This window comes from Bombus flavifrons, chromosome 10 (assembly GCF_040668555.2).
Source record: "Bombus flavifrons isolate JBK064 chromosome 10, iyBomFlav1_principal, whole genome shotgun sequence".
Lineage (NCBI taxonomy): Eukaryota > Metazoa > Arthropoda > Insecta > Hymenoptera > Apidae > Bombus > Bombus flavifrons.
The window spans coordinates 11804912-11821499 of record NC_138451.1 but is presented as its reverse complement, the minus strand read 5'-3'; the positions used below and the strand labels follow the sequence as shown (position 1 = coordinate 11821499).

The 16588-nt window shown below is 32.0% G+C and overlaps 3 protein-coding genes across 6 annotated transcripts; 1 reads left to right on the top strand and 2 right to left on the bottom strand.

Moving 5' to 3' along the window:
* Positions 1-3642: 3642 nt before the first annotated feature.
* Positions 3643-7141, bottom strand: LOC138184257 (uncharacterized). Of its 3 annotated transcripts, none has more exons than XM_069122062.1 (3): positions 6378-7141; positions 5647-5704; positions 3643-5472 (listed from the first exon to the last, which is right to left on the bottom strand). In XM_069122062.1, exons 1-3 carry the CDS (start codon positions 6518-6520, stop codon positions 4177-4179), a joined length of 1497 nt encoding a protein of 498 aa, XP_068978163.1. In that variant the 5' UTR covers positions 6521-7141; the 3' UTR covers positions 3643-4176. The 3 variants fall into 3 exon arrangements, with proteins under 3 accessions (XP_068978163.1, XP_068978164.1, XP_068978165.1); XM_069122063.1 differs by having other exon boundaries at positions 6517-7140; XM_069122064.1 differs by having other exon boundaries at positions 6836-7140.
* Positions 7142-8112: 971 nt separating this feature from the next.
* On the top strand, positions 8113-11461 carry LOC138184259 (vesicular integral-membrane protein VIP36). The gene is made up of 7 exons (XM_069122072.1): positions 8113-8360; positions 8593-8708; positions 8877-9074; positions 9152-9314; positions 9981-10147; positions 10230-10293; positions 10373-11461. Exons 1-7 carry the CDS (start codon positions 8249-8251, stop codon positions 10522-10524), a joined length of 972 nt encoding a protein of 323 aa, XP_068978173.1. The 5' UTR covers positions 8113-8248; the 3' UTR covers positions 10525-11461.
* On the bottom strand, positions 10645-16343 carry wfs1 (wolframin ER transmembrane glycoprotein wfs1). Of its 2 annotated transcripts, none has more exons than XM_069122060.1 (6): positions 15927-16343; positions 15443-15544; positions 15145-15361; positions 14843-15066; positions 13563-14767; positions 10645-13488 (listed from the first exon to the last, which is right to left on the bottom strand). In XM_069122060.1, the coding sequence occupies exons 1-6, from the start codon at positions 15982-15984 to the stop codon at positions 12703-12705; spliced, it is 2592 nt and encodes an 863-aa protein (XP_068978161.1). In that variant the 5' UTR covers positions 15985-16343; the 3' UTR covers positions 10645-12702. The 2 variants fall into 2 exon arrangements, with proteins under 2 accessions (XP_068978161.1, XP_068978160.1); XM_069122059.1 differs by having other exon boundaries at positions 15440-15544; positions 15927-16341.
* Positions 16344-16588: the final 245 nt, after the last annotated feature.

Here is a 16588-nt window from a genome sequence, read left to right as displayed (position 1 = left end):
AGCGTTTAACGATCACCTAATTCGATGTCCATAATTATTTGAAATTTTCACATTATTGCGAATAAAACTCTTTAATCTAATCTTGGCCTACCATCTTATCTCGGTCAAACATGTATAGTTAGTGGATAGTGATGAAAACGATAGTTGATATTAATTAGTACAAATAAAAGAAAAAAGCCGTAATTGAATGAAAAGTAATTCCGTGCAGGTGTCTAAGTTCAGTGATTTGAAAACAATTTCGAAACACCACGAACATATATATTTTTATACGTTTATGTGGACTTCGGCAAAACCATTCATTATAAATAAATACAGATATTGTGTACTTTAGTTTTCGTTCCACGGGAATTTTGTTTTAATATCGTTATTCTGTAATAATACCATTGAAACGTTATTTGTAATCATTGCAAATAATAATTTCATACAGTCAATAATTTTAATTACATTTGTTTAACGTTATTGATTTCTGAAATAAGAAATATTGTACTCTTTCTCTCTCTCTTTCTCTCTGTCGTGAAATTGCAATAATAACAGTAACGTAATTTCCTTCGATTGGTCTAAGGATTAAATTTGATAGAACATTTATAATCTTAATTATGACAAGGATTACAGAATTAACGGCAGAGAGTCGTCTTTTCTGTTATAACTAAGCTGCGGATTTTTATGCAAACGCATGCTTTTATAAACCTAATTAAACAAATGGGATCTACGTATAAATTTACCTCGTTCACTAAATATTATAAAAAATATTATACTTTGAATATTGTCGCGTGTTACGTGCATTCTTGAAATTTGAAAATTCCTATGAACGTATAAAATCGTTATAAAAATCTGCGATCTAATTATAATTTCGGAAACTTAATAAAAATATAAATCTTTCGATTGTATTGCAGCAAACGTGCAAATACTTACGAACGGTGGTATACTTCGTCCTCCATTCTAATACTAAAAACCGGAAACGATCCTAGCGATTAAGAGTTACGTAAGAAAGTTTCGTTTGAAACACGATTAGCACGAAACAGAAAGCAGTCCGGAGAAATATACGGTGGCCCTAAAAGTCGGCGATTAATGCGACGATTAACGCCGAGCTGCGATAAATTCTTAACGAGCCTGCAAGCACGTACAATAAGTTCTCGAACAAATACGAGGTCCCGTGCGTTTCAAACATTTCGAAATTATCCTGAGCAAACTCGCAAGGAATGCGAGCTAATTCGTTTAAGGCGCAGCGTTGTTATCGTTTAACAGATTGGCTGCCACGGTGGTTATCAATGACTCGCGTAACTTTTCTGAACTTTTTAAAACCATTAAAATAAGATAAATCTCACAGAGCGAAACATTTTCAACGACGCGAATGACTTGTAACATTGTTAGAGAGAAGGCGTGCAAATACAATAATTAATAATAATTTTGGGAAAAAAGCAATGTCATAGTGCAGTACACGAGTGGTTCAGAAGCCGCACTTGATCGATTCTGTAAATTGAAATGTACAAAAAACTGACGATACCTATGTGATAATGAACGACTGTCTTTTAAAATTTATATTGGAATTTACCATTATTTCATTATAATGAAAAAGAAAAAAATTTCCTAAAATTTAGTTAGATTTAGTTTCCTAAAAATTGCATATTAATCGCTCGCATGAGTAATGAAATAAAAAAATTAATAAGAAGTGGAAAATATATGAGATTCGCGTGGCAGTCAACGCGTTAAGCGTATAGTATCAAAGTAACTGACTCGATTGCAGCTGTCAGGTTGCATTCCCGCGAGTTAACGCGTGTACTTGAAAACACGGTATACGGAGAGAGCCGAGGTTAAAGTACCGTAACGACTAGTCTCTCAGATTTCCAAGGTTTATTATAAATCTCATTTTCTATATACATTATTCATACATGGTTTCAATCTTTTCTGTTTGTGTTCTCGCTTAATGTAACATGTAGAAAAGTGCATGGAGTGATTACGTGTTTGGCCCTGGTGAATTTTAACAGTTGCACTTGAAGTATGAGCATATGAATTTCTACGTAGAAGATGAATGTGCCTCTGTTATTCGGTCAAAAAAATGTCATAGAGAGCAGTTTGAAAAATACGTCATACGTATCTATCTATGTATTTCTGTGTATTTACCGTACATGTAATGGTAAAAAGTGAGCTTTGCGGCTTTGGTCGAAACACTCGACAGTTTCGTACTCGCAACACGTAATAACGCGAGCTCCGTCGAGTCTCGAGTATTTACATCGAATTTAATAAACTTTCGATCTCAGATGTTTCACATTGTTCCATCTACATAACAATCGGCAATCAATCGTTCAACAAAGAACAGTACCGAGCGCGCTTCACGGACAGCGACGAGCTGTGGAATCGCACGCGATTTCCTTCCAAATCGTTTCGAATCCTTTGTAGTATAAGTCAATGTACTGCTACTTTTCAAATAAAATAACGTGTGCTGCATTTATCTTTTGCGAGAAGTTCACAGTGTATCAAGTCGTCGCTCTAGAAAATAAAATTAATATTTAATTAATTATGAAGCTAGAGAAATGACACTTTTAAAGTTTGAAACAGGTCCAAATTTCCAAAATCTTGACTTATACTACTATGACTTTCAATCCACCAAATGAAGACCACACAGGAAAAATGTAGTAAATCTATGCTATTTGATTTTCTAATTTTTATCCCACTTAGTGGCATAAAAATGTATTTTGATATGGAATATTTAAAAATGGAAATAATCTGATAGAAGATGCAAGCACTTTGAAAGTATTAGGTGAAGTAAAAAGTTCTGAGCGTTTTTCGCTAGAAAATAAAGCGAAAAAGCGCTCAGAACTTTTTACTTCACCTAATAGATCCATGATATTGATTTAGCTGTTGTATCTTAACTTGGTTGATACCTTTTACATGTTCAAGAGAAGAACACATTTAATTCTAAAATCAAATACAAAAGTAGATCTTTATGTAGAATTGATTGAAAATAGATTGAGTCCTAAAATTGTTCCATGAAAGGAAGGAATTATGTGACTCATGATGTTTTCGATTGTGGCCTTCATAGAGAAATTTATTCGACGTTGATTTACAAATCTAATATTTTGAAATATTTTTAGCTTCATCGCTGAACATGGCAAGCGCTGTTCATAAAATACGAGCTATCTCGTAACAATGATTTATCCTATATAAATATGTAAAATTGCCACTACGATCTCGTTAGTTTGAGATTTTCGTGAATTCCGCGATAAAAAGTATGTAAGCTCTAGAATTGCTTCGACAAACGGACGCACAGGGTAAACAGTGTATTTTATACAATACCCTCAAGTTTCCAATTGACTTAGTTACCTCGTTCATCGAAACGTAAACTTATTCTTCCTAAAAAATGTATTCTCTGATGCTAATCGACTTACGTCTACACTGTAAGAAAATATACTTTATAACGTCAAAAAGTAAAATAATTTGTTGCATCGTATCTCTTATAATATGTAAACTGAAGCGAACGAAACGGACAAAAAAAAAAAGTGTGATTTATTTTTCCGTTGACTCGCGAACAATATTATCTTGTACATAAACGAGAATCGATCGATGCGATCAAACTAACGCACGCGAACGATATATAGCATATTCGAAAAATATATCTTATCCATTGTATGATTATATACCGTAATACCGTGAATTTCCTATTCGATGAAATAGCTTTTTCAAGTGACGAGAAGGGGGATTCTACCATTACATATTTCCTATAATTACATTCTGTTGTTTGTATAAAATATACTCGGCCGCTAGTTACAAATATAAGACTTAATAATATACACATAATATATATAGTCAAAGTTTAAAAGGTTATTCATTAAGAACGCGATGTCTTTTCATGAGCCTCTGAAGTGTAGAATTGCACGGTCTATTATACGTATGTAACTCGTATGAAGAGTAAAAATGCTTTAGAAAAAGTATAGTGCTATAAATATATTTCCGTAAAAAGGAAAAAGAACAAACATAGAAACAGATACGAATAAATGAAAAAACATATTCTCTTTACGCTATTAAAGAAAACTAATTCAGCGTTATAACTCGATAATATATTAACGCATGTATGTACCTAGTATGTTTGTGAAGCCGCATGGGATGGCACGAATCGCTGCCTTCGTGTGAAAAGATATATAAAACTCTTTTTCATCAATGGTGCGATTCGATGGTAATTTACATGATAGTACACCATTTTTTGCTACCTTCGTTTGCTGGTTTACTATTCTCGTCCAGTTCCAATCTACCAGTCTTAAATTTCAAGTCGGAAACTGGGGTAGAGACTTGTATAGGCTTGCGTAACCCTTTCAATAAACTGATAGGACTATGTAACAAGCTGTTCTCAGTTTCTGTTTTCTGCTTTTTCGTAGAATTCCAGTCTTCGATGGTGTCAAGTTTTCGTTTTCCTTCGGTCGAACTACCATTTGTGGTAGAAAGTGTGTCAGATAAATCGGTACTATAACGAAGAATCTTAAAATCCACTGCTTCGTCCTGCGGCAACGATGCGCTCGACGTATTGACGAACATCGAATCGCTCGGCGAGTACCTGTACTCGCGTAAAGTCACGTGACGCATTCTGCTGAGAGAACGCCGGCCAGAAATGCTTCTCAGCGTCTTCCCGAAGGACATATCCTTCGGCGGCTGGCTCGACATACTGTGACTAGCGTTACTCGTGTCGAATAACTTCGAATTCTCTTTCAAGCAATCGTTCAACTTAATCTGCACGTCCTTCAACATTATCGAAGGATCGTACGAAACGAACGATATATTCTTGCTGATGCTTTCCTCAGCTATTTCCATTTCCTTTTCCTTTTCCTTCTCGACATCATTCTGTGATAAAATTTCTGATGTTTCAGATATTTCCGACGTTGTGAACTCTATAACATCTGCCGAATTACTTTCCGTGTCGGTTTGAGATTCGCTTTGCAAGTCTTCCTTCTCATGTATGTCGTCTTTTGTCATCTCCTGTTCAAGAGGGCATTTTTCATCATTTTCCTTTTTTAAATCTACATTGTCTGTCTTTTCTGTAATTGTGTTTTCAATATTATTCTCTATTTCAAAATGTAAATTTACATTGTTCTCCTGGCAATCTTCTTGATTTTTATCAGAATTGCTTGCTTCCTTCTGGCATTCCAATTGCTCTTTCTCAACCACTACTTCTGGGTTTTCCAAATCATCCTGTGTTTTCAACACTGAAATGGATTCGGAAGGAGTATGACTAACATACTCCTGATCAGATTCCTGTGTATCTTTAGAACTATCATTTTTAGTATATTCCACCTGTACAGTTGGATTTAGCTTTGGATCCGCTTCTTCTGATTCAGGTTGCATCTTTGCAGAGTTTGATTCTTCACTTTGTTGTGAAACAATTGATTTTTTTTCCTTAGAACTTCCAGCTGTTTTATCTGGATTTCCTGTTCCCTGTTTTGCACAACGTTCTAATTCAACTTTCATTGGCTCCTGAATTTTACTCTATAACAAACATAATATTCCACATATTTAGCAAGTGAGTTAACATTTGAAGATTTTTAAATGATTAAGAATTAGAAGATTAATGACAAAGCTTAAAGTGATATTAGATATAAAGAAATAATGTTAGATATAAGATAATAGAATATAAAGAAGATAAGAAATGATTAAACTCACTTTAAAGTTTTTCCTTTGATTATGTGATACTCTCTTTATTAAGGTATTCAATTTAGATCTGAAATAAAAGTATTGCAATGTTCAAAATCATTAGAAAAGAATTATACGGATATTTATAATCAATCTCCACAGAGCAAGAAATTCTGGAGGTGATGAGAGGTACTGATCAAAAAAAAAAAAACTTGATAAAGCAGCTAAACCAAAGTTTCTCCCCTGCATCTATTTAACAAACCTTAGACCTGTACGTTTTCGCCTATTTGCCCATTTATTCCCAATTATTTCTAGCTTATAGTCATACAACAAATATTTCAACAATTTTCTCAATAAATTTGTTCGCAATTTGTGTGTTTTAGTTTACATACGTAAATCAACTGATTGTGAGAGTTGAGAAATTCGAAAAAATATATGAGAAAATATAAAAAGTCTCAATCTATGAAACGTTTACAAGATATCAATGTTTATCTTCTGGCAAAATTGGGTAACACTTGTCTCGGATATTTCAAAGAAAAAAAAACACGTAGCATCAAAGAAAAATTATCCACAGGCGGCAGTGTGTCCGGCGACGTGTGTAGAAAGACGATCAAAAAAAGATTTGTTGTACTCGAGACGCGTTTAACTCGAATAACTCGAATGAGACAGAATGAGAAAAAGGAGGTACTAACAAGCGAGAAGACTAAACAGAGAAACTATGGATAAACTTGTTGTTCGCTGGGCTGATTGGTTTTACAAACCTGTTCGAAATCTTGGATTTGTGCTGTCTCTTGCGCAAGCTAGTTTCAGAAGGATTTGGCGGCGCGGTCGTTGCCTTCAGTCTCCGATTGTACAAATTCCTCTCATCGCCCCCAGGTGTCGCCTTCTTTGGCGTCTTACCCATAATGTTAGCGTACGTTTACGTCTTGGCTATTTAACTCGTTTAATCTTTCCACGCCCTTTTTCGTAGGTCTACCCTCACCCACGTAAATGCAACAAGCCCCTGTCGTTTAGTTACGGAAGACCGAGTTTATCTAACTGTGCCTTTACTTTGCCTTTTACCTACTGTTATATATCTCGATCGTTTTTTTTTCTCTATTTCTGTGTCTTTAGTTTTGTTCCCCGTTCACTTATAATATTACGTACTTGAGTATAGAATATTATTCGCAAAGCACATCGCAAGACGCAATAATATATCGTAACTTAAGAATTAGCGTACATGATTCACACAGACGCCATGTAATACGCCGCTTAATTTCGAGACCGTGTAAATGTACGCGCCAAGATCACGTCGAAACAGCCACCTCGGCAACCCATACAAATTTATCGTTAGTTTTCGAGTCACTATCGCTCTGGAACTTCTTAATTGGATTAAGATATTTTACGTAACTGATCCAGCGGAGATACGTACTCAGAGGAAAGTGTCAACGCCGTACGCTAACCATACACGTGCACACACTCACGACCGGCTACTTTATTCCTTACTTCGATACTAGCGGTAAATTCCGTTGACAAATAACGCAATCCGACACGAGTATGGCGCAGCGCTGCTGTCGTTTGCCGCGTTGGTCCCGTTTTGTATAAAACATGCACTCGAATGAAAGGATTAGACATATTTCTGGCACACGACGTGACAAAGTCATATTTCATAAAGTTCTACGTAGTATATATCGTAATTTACGAGTTGAAATTAATCGATTGATATATAATATGTAGTATGCTTTTCTATATTTATATATTATATTATATATAGTTTAGAATATTGAATATTATTTTATAATATGTTAAAAAAACACTAATTTAAGATCCACTAACTATACTTACTATGAAAACATATCATGTAAATAGTAGATGGTAAAACTTAATACACGTAAATAGAAAAATGTTATAATATTAAGAGAAAGTTTGTATAACTATATAATATATATAATGTTTATAATTACTGTTCTCTCACTTTAAATACATAAATATGTAGATAAGGAAAAACAAAGACTGTACAAATCATAAAGTACAACTTGATAATAGGATAAAATTGACTATGTTTGCTTATTTCAAATGTTCATTGATATTTGATTATTAGGCTGTGGATATTCATGCATTTATTTTTTTATCAAATGATTTAAAAATTGAAACTTACATAAGGATTTGTTTCGCGTAATAAATAAAATATTTGCACCTTTTAATTTTCCATAAATGCAGAAATATTCAGTCTATCCGAAGGTAAACAAATTTTATTTTCAAATACATTCTGTTTATAATTACTTATAATTATGAACAGTAAATTTCAATGTTTTTTAAAAGATATGTATGAAGATATTCAAATCTCAAAAAATGCAAAAAAACATGATACTAATCGTTATGTGCTTTTCTGGTATAGTCTTCATGTACCTTTTGTTACTAGAATTACATGGCAACACTGATTTTTACCGATAAAAGTATCTAGATATAGTGAAGGAATATTTGAATTTTGACTGTTAACTAAATAGCTTCAGTGACTAATTTCAGGATATCGAAAATCATGGAATTGATGATTCCGATAGTTGGTTTTACAGATTACGCGTCATAATTATCGAAGAGTATAACTGCAAGTTTAGTATTCGAAGTACTATTGTGCTCGTATGAAATATATAAAATGAACGTATTATCGTGTTGGATATTAATTAGTGTATTGGAATTAGTAACAGCAGAATGGAACACAAAGGACTATATGAAACGAGAACATTGTTTGATCAGACCATATCAAGGTTTGTGAATTTTGAATAGTTTTGTTGAGATTACGGTTTGTGGTACAACGTGTCATGACGTGCATATTTTTGTATTTATAATGAGATGAATATGATTCAAATGTACATGTATGTTATAATAATAGCAAGCTTGAGGTTACATTATTAAAATAAACAATAACAAAGACAAAATGTAATTTTATTACATTGATAAAGCCTGATGTTAATATATCTAAATATTTTACGTACTTAGGGTCTGGAATGACAATACCTTATTGGGATTTTATGGGTAGTACAATGGTTACGAATAACTATATAAGATTAACTCCAGACTCACAAAGTAAACAGGGTGCCATATGGAATTCTGTTGTAAGTTTTAAGTTTTTTGGTAATTTAACAAAGCAAAATCACAGAAAATTGTGCTTCAATTTTTTTCCACACATTTTTAATTTCATACAAGATTTTATTTAGTTAAAACTATCAGGATGATGCAATTGAAGCCTAATAGAAATGCTTCCCTGACATTTGTTTATTTAGCCATGTCATGTAAGAAATTGGGAGCTCCAAGTTCATTTCAAAGTTCATGGAAAAGGAAAAGATTTATTTGGTGATGGTTTTGTGATTTGGTATGCAAGAGAAAGGATGAAAACGGGTCCTGTTTTTGGTAATCAAGATTATTTCCAAGGATTAGCTATAATTTTGGATACATATAGCAATCACAATGGTCCACACAATGTATGTACATGACATAACATTAGTTATATTATAAATTAAAAATGTCAAGATCATGATAACTATTTTGGTTTTTATAGCATCAACATCCCTATATTTCTGCTATGGTAAATAATGGTTCTTTGCATTATGATCATGATCGTGATGGAACACATACACAAATTGCAGGTTGTGAAGCAAACTTCCGAAATTTAGAACATGATACACATATTAGTATGAGATATGAAAGGGATACATTAACTGGTAAGTACATATTAGTATAGAATATTTTTGGGCATGACAAAAATGTTGTCATGTAATTGTGTATAGCGTCCCATTATACATATATTAAGTAAAAGAGTATTTCAATACTGTATTTTACTAATAAATGAACCTTTTCATTCATTTGTACTCAACTAATATCCCCAATGTTAATAATATTCATCTTATTCTTCTTGAAATAGATGTTTATAGCTATGCTTTCTATGTATTCTATCATTTTATGTGGTATTCTACAAATTGACATTACAGTAAGGTCTTACCCTGAAGCCTTGTGGCTTACATCATGGAGTGCCTCCACTTCAGCAAGTGACATTTTCATCTTTTCATATATTATTTGTCATCTTTTCAGTTTACTTCATTTCACATATCATTGAAAATATTGCAAGTAAATAATTAGATGTAATAAATGTATTATACCTGCAATACCTATATTTAAACAAGTGACGAATTTGCATGAAGTTTTATAAAGTAAATATATAAAAAAATATCTGCTTATGTATTATATGTATTTAGTTAAATTTATATAATTTTTATTCCTTATTTGTAATAAGCATGGAATAAACCAGCTTAATATGCATAGAATAAATATAAAATATAATATATACTCATATTTTGGTAAATGTTTCCCAACATGTTGTTTTATTATAGTTTCCACAGACTTTTCAAACAAAGCTGCATGGAAGGAGTGCTTTTCTGTGAAAGATATAAAGCTGCCTACAGGATATTATTTTGGAATTTCGGCAACAACCGGAGACTTATCCGATAATCATGATATATTATCTATTCGTTTATTTGAATTAGATTTACCAGATGATGTAAGTGGTATTCTTTAAGTACTTTAAACAATTCTTAAATATGCATGGTTATTTATGACAATACATCACATTTCAATTCCAGCCAAGAGATCAAGAGGATAGATCCAATATTTTACCATCGGCTGCATATTTTGATGCACCTCGCGGTACGTAATAATGTTGTATAAAATGTATTTGATGAAATATTCTTGTATTCATTTTAATCATACAATTCTCTCTTTGCAGAACACGTGGATGATCCAAAACAATCTGCATTAAGTAGAATAATGTTTTTCCTTTTAATGCTCGTAGTAGCGCTCGCATTAATTGCCTGTGTGGTAATAGGTATAATGTGGTATCAGAAGCATCAAGAAAACAGTAGGAAACGTTTTTATTAAATCACAGTGTGTTATATATAAACTATTCTACTTTTGGATTTCTCGTTTCTATTGGATATTCTTTCTATAAAAAAACAAAATGTAGTCATAACGTGTTCATAAGACTGTTTCTCTTAATACTAGAATAACAAACACAATATCCATACATATTATCTCTGATTTTGAGAATATCGTTCCAGAGGTATTTTGATGAAAAAACGACAGCAAAGGATCGTAATAATATATAAATGATTACAGCAGTCATAAGACGTGTTGAATTATGCTATCTGCTATTCTAGTTCCAATAATGTTTATCATGAACAATACAAAGTTCCTTTACCAAAGTTTTCATGTCATTGTCTCAGTTGCTGCAATGCATTTTTTATAGAAATAAGTTTAATTATTCGCGTAAGAATTAAACATACCGATTTTATGCTTCAAATGAATTTTAGTTTGGAAATGCAGTAATTACAATAATTTAATCACAGGAGACAAAAGTAAAAGAATAAATTCTTTGAAGTAATATCACAATTCACATCGTTACTGCGAAACATCGTACATCACTACAATATTATGAATAGCAAAACGAATTCTAGAAAGAATTATTCCTCTCTACAAAAGCATTCTTCCTCGCTTTAACCTATCTTTATATCTGTGGATTCGGTATGATTGAAATGACTTTATTGATGTAGATTTTATATTTGTACATAAAAAAGCAACATTATCAATATGTGAGATTAGAGTGATTTCGTGTTGTACAACTCGGTTTTATACAAAAGATAAAGGGAACCAAAATCTCCAAATAAACAATTGTTAAGAAACGTAATGTTATTATTTGTGAAAAGAATGTACTTCATTTGTTGCCAAATACGAAAAATAAATACAACAATTATAAAAATTGTAAAAAACAATTATCTTAGAAAAAACATAAAAAATTATAAATAAAAACAAATATGTATTTCGTATCAAAATATATTCCCTATAAGTTTATAAGCGACTCAAGCAAAACATTTAATATGACAATATTTTTGCTTCTTAAAATATATTTTATTATAAATAATCATATTTATTTGAACAGAAAACATCAAGGCACATCTATATTTGTCTTTTGTTTCTGCTACAATCTTTTACTATTGTCCTGATATGATATATAATGTAACTGTCATTCCTTTTAGACAGTTATAAAACTCTTTAACCATTTATGTTTTTAAAGTCTAGACACTTAACATCAATTTAACAACAATCTTTAACTCCTACACATCATACAAGTATATATCTTTACTACTTCTTCAAATACATATTAATATTCACATAGCATTTACACAAGTAAAGATATTTCAACAACTAAATTAATTTCAAAACATCGTCGAGTTTCATAAATCTATGTGAAGGTATTGAGTTTTAAGAAATGAAACAATAATATAGGTACACGTATCACATTTGTTATACTACATATATCGTTTTTAGATGTTGATAGAATTCATTATGTAGATGCGGATGATATTTTCCATTAAAAATTTAGCATTACAAAAAGAGTTGCAATATTTTACTATTAAGTTAAAATAAAATCGAAAAGGTTCCACCTCTCGATTTTTCGAAAACGGAATAGAAAAATATTAAGCGCATTTATCTCTATTACTGGCAGTAATACTTATGAAAATATGTCGATCTTAAAATATACGTGTATATACATATAAGTGTACTCTTTGACGTAAATACTTGATGAGTTTTTAATGAAATTCTAATGCCTGAGGTGTTGGTAACATCAAAATATGTTTTTTCTTTTATAGATAATAGATAAAAGTAGTTAAAAAATATATTCTTAAAAATCTAATGTACTATTTAAACAATAATTTCAAATTTAATCATAGAAAAGTAAATAACTATAGAGAGAGAGAGAGAGAGAATATTCTTTTTATATAATTAACCAAACTTTCATATCTTTTTGAAGAAAAATGCTGAGACTTAATATTTACAACACTGTAAATTCTTTCCTTCTACATTCTTAGCTTTGTCTTTTTCCTGTATTTGTTTCCTTTCTTTATAAAGTCGTTTAATTAATATGTCTTAGCTGCTCTTAATAATACTTTGAAAGGAAGTTCAAGATACTATCGAAATTTATCTCGTTGTAAACAACTTTATCTTAACACTTCACAGAACATTTGATACTGTATATTTTATAGATCACATAAAATGCAACTATTTAAACATTACGATAGGATTCAACAAAAAGTTCAGGACTGTTTTTATACCTAAACAAAGATCACTTAAAATTGAACTAACCGTTATATGATATTTATAACGTTTGTAAGATTTTAAATTAATAGAGTGACATGCGAGACAACCAATCTCTTCTAATTCAATATGAGGCTCAGATCCGCCGAGTAACGATTCATCTTCTAAACCATTGTTCAGGAATGTACCGGAAAACCAAATTTTATCGCCTGGATATATATTTAAACTAAAATTAGTGAAGGAGTGATCCGCGTTCAATAAAATTTCTGCATTGCTTCCCCACATACCACTCTTCATTTTAACCGAAATCTCAAATTCATACTTATTCCAGGCAGGGAAGTGACATTTGTTTCGTCGTCTTTGAATACTTGCAAAATGTTTGCATTTTTCATGTCTTAATTCGCCGCTTGAATCGCAACTATTTATGTATGGTTCACCATACATGCAACTAACCGTGTCTCTAATACCGTCAGGTAGTTTCTTAAATATTGCAGCAATATTATTTTTTATTGATTTTAACTTAATATCTGTTACGTAACCTTCCCATGAAACTAATATTCCTTCCAAATTAGCACATTCAACTTGCACCTGTGCCTTGGACGACAGCTCTTCCCACGCAGGCTGATGACAATGATTTTGATATTGTTCCCATGAAAGTGATGAAACACCTTCGTACGTATCTGGTTCTTGTTTGTACTCCATTATCATTGGCCATGATAAGAACATGCCAGCACTAATACCCATGACCAACTATAAAATGTATATAGCAAATAAAACTTCCGTATGTTGTTTTTTCTTTGATTGTTTGATGTTGATATGCTTACCTGAACAACAGTAATTACCCAATTAAGTTTAGGTGTTCGAGTTTTCCTTAAATACCAAGAGGCAAGAAATGGCATTCCTCCCAGTAAAGTAGTTACAATTATTCTCATTGCCAAATCGCTTTCTGACAAATACTTAGCAGCAGCTACGATTGGTAATATGATAGAAGCCAATCCAGCAAGTGGTAAGAAAAGAACCATACCAACTAATGCTAAGGCACCCCTAATTAAGCCGTACCATGTTGCACCTTGAGAACTAAAGATTGCTATCTGCCACCAACTTAAAGTAACACAATGGGGTATTAACGTTTGATATGTTCCTCGCCAATTATCCCGAGCAGCCATTTTTGCGAAAACTGCTGGAATTAGGAGGTAAAAAACTGCACGAAAATTCAAACAAAATTCAATACCATTACCAACAACGTACGAAGCAAATGTTGGGACTCTTATATCTAGAAATCTCCAGCCCTGAGCAACTACGATATCTGTTTCGTATGGATACTTTGCCAAGACGTGAACACCGAAACTGAAGAGAGCTAAAAAATCCGGAAATTTGGATGAATCTTTCCATATAAAATTTAACAATGTTATCAATGTTAACGCAACCGCTATGATAGTGAATTCTGACTGAGGTGTCCATTGATGAGCTATGATGGGATAGATCATTAAATTTAAGAGTAAAGCAAGGAAAAAATGACCATAAGGCTTGAGATTCTTACAGCAGAATTGGTACTCTGCTTCATCGGGGTTTAAATTCCCGCCCGAATAACTGAGAAACAACCCGGACCAAATACGAAAATTATTGAATTCCCGTTTTCGCTGTAACATTTGAAAAGTAGCGACAACCATAACAACGAAAGATAAATAGTATAGAGCCATTGGTATAAAGAGTAGGAGACTTTCTGTACCAAATAATGAGTACAGTAAAAGAAGTAATAGTATGTGTATATTCGATGTGAAAAAAATTTTCTTAATTGACATTCCCCTTTGACCTAACGTTTCAATTAACCAAACATATAAACGTTTCAAAGATGCAAGGGGATGGATGAGAGGCCTTTGTAGTAATGGTATAGTATCTAATGCCATTTGAGATGGATCTACCATACACAGTGCATGTGACACTATTGGGAGCATACCACGAGCATAGCTAGCAGCAGCAGAGACTAGAGCTGCCTCTGTAATTTTCTCTCCTTGATGATCCATCCAATCTAGAAAATATAATCCCATAAATAAATAAATTATTAATAGAGATCAAATAATATAGACACTAGATATTTCCTTACCATGAACATCATTTTCTTTATCTTCATCTTTTTTAGGTGTACATTCATCAGGAAGCCCATTTTTAGGGAAATTATCAGTTGAAATGTCATTTATATCTTTTTGTAAGTTATTATGTATTATATTGTTCGAGCAAGAATAATTATCACTAGATGAATTTGATGCTATATCTTTCATACGTTTTTGTAACTGCTCTGTTGTAATAAAATCCTCACCATTTGACAAACTGTACAATATCAAATACATTATACATATACACATAAATATATTACTTTATTAAATTCTATAATTCAATTCTTTATACCTAGTGAACATTTCTCTTGCTGCTCTTCTGGCTAATTTTTCATCTTGGGTCATATCAAGACAACTTTTGACATCATAATAGTTATGTTGTGTGATACCACGGCCAGTGGCTAAACATTTTCTAAGAATATCTGTTGCTTCCAAATTTCCTTGCTCTGAAGCCTTCGTAAGCCAATATACACCCAACTTCGCATTTTCTTCTTTGTCAACATCTAAATCTAAATCCATAATTTATATTGCAATAATGTACACATTAATGTATTCAATGAAATACAAATGAGAATGTGCATTGCTACCACATCTTTCTTCCAATAGTTGCTTTGCTAAAACTACTTGAGATTCCGGACAACCATCTTCAGCCAGCTGAGACCGTAATCTTCTAAGAGATCCTCTTGGTCCATCTAAAATTATGCAATTGAACTATAATTCTGCTCCTCAATTAATAAAACAAAAATGCTTTTGTTATTTTTGTAGTGAAAGGAAATCAATTGGGTGTTACTCATTTGTTCTTACATACTTTAATCATTTGACATTATTGCACATTGAAATCATATTATTAATCATTGTTTATTCTGATTTGGCAACTGTCAAATTTTGTTTTTGTAAAAGAGTAAAAACATTTAATTGACATTTTTGCAAAAAATTTGAAAAATTATTCGTCATTCATCATCGTTACGAAAATACCATAATTTCATTAAAATCAGTCCATAGCGCCATTGAATTGCAAAAAAAATAGAAACCATAAATCTCAGCGACAGATAGAAAGTGAAATTGCTGCGTTACCATGCAATGTCCATTGTTTTCTACCAGATCTTCCAGATAATGGTACAATGCCAGCCATAGCTCCAAAAATTGAGAGGATCACTATTAAAATATTTTTGCTTTGCGTACTAGTTGTGCCACGCGAATCAATTATCCAATATCAAAAACTACTTTTCCAATATACATTCAAGATTTTTTGACAAAGCGACTGTTAAAAAATTAGCATTGAGGCATGATTCCATATTGCGCACGCGCGATTATTAAGGTTAGGTTGCTGAGCAAACGTCAAGAGCAAACGAAAATTTTGAATTCGTCAAGAGTGAAGGATAATTCAAATATATGTATAACAGAAATAAGAATAACTTTGACTTAATGAAGTATTCAATACTCTGTTTACTAACTATGGTTAAAGGGTCAGAACAATTAGTTGCCTCTATACATTACCAAGCTCCCATAGCTGGTTATTATATTGCATTTTAATATATCTTATGTATGTATGTATCTATATTTTATTATCGAAATATCATTAAGTATTTATATTATCTAATAACGTAATAGGTTCTTTAAAAGTTTTTCATAATTTATTTTTAAGTAATTAAAAATCTGCGTATTGCTCTTCTCATGTAATAAAATACCGTATTTTTTCTTTCCATTTTACAAATTTTGGATTTTGACGCTATTTT

What these genes read in the sequence shown, in the direction of transcription:
- LOC138184259 (XM_069122072.1), top strand. Translation starts at nt 8,249, where the DNA reads ATGAACGTATTATCGTGTTGGATATTAATTAGTGTATTGGAATTAGTA. An exon ending in GTGCCATATGGAATTCTGTT is followed by an intron (nt 8,709 to 8,876) that starts GTAAGTTTTAAG and finishes TTGTTTATTTAG; the next exon opens with CCATGTCATGTAAGAAATTG. An exon ending in TGAAAGGGATACATTAACTG is followed by an intron (nt 9,315 to 9,980) that starts GTAAGTACATAT and finishes GTTTTATTATAG; the next exon opens with TTTCCACAGACTTTTCAAAC.
- wfs1 (XM_069122059.1), bottom strand. Translation starts at nt 15,984, where the DNA reads ATGGCTGGCATTGTACCATTATCTGGAAGATCTGGTAGAAAACAATGG. An exon ending in AAAACAATGGACATTGCATG is followed by an intron (nt 15,545 to 15,926) that starts GTAACGCAGCAA and finishes GCATAATTTTAG; the next exon opens with ATGGACCAAGAGGATCTCTT. An exon ending in GCAAGAGAAATGTTCACTAG is followed by an intron (nt 15,067 to 15,144) that starts GTATAAAGAATT and finishes GATATTGTACAG; the next exon opens with TTTGTCAAATGGTGAGGATT.
- LOC138184257 (XM_069122062.1), bottom strand. Translation starts at nt 6,520, where the DNA reads ATGGGTAAGACGCCAAAGAAGGCGACACCTGGGGGCGATGAGAGGAAT. An exon ending in AAATCCAAGATTTCGAACAG is followed by an intron (nt 5,705 to 6,377) that starts GTTTGTAAAACC and finishes CTTTTATTTCAG; the next exon opens with ATCTAAATTGAATACCTTAA. An exon ending in ATCAAAGGAAAAACTTTAAA is followed by an intron (nt 5,473 to 5,646) that starts GTGAGTTTAATC and finishes TGTTTGTTATAG; the next exon opens with AGTAAAATTCAGGAGCCAAT.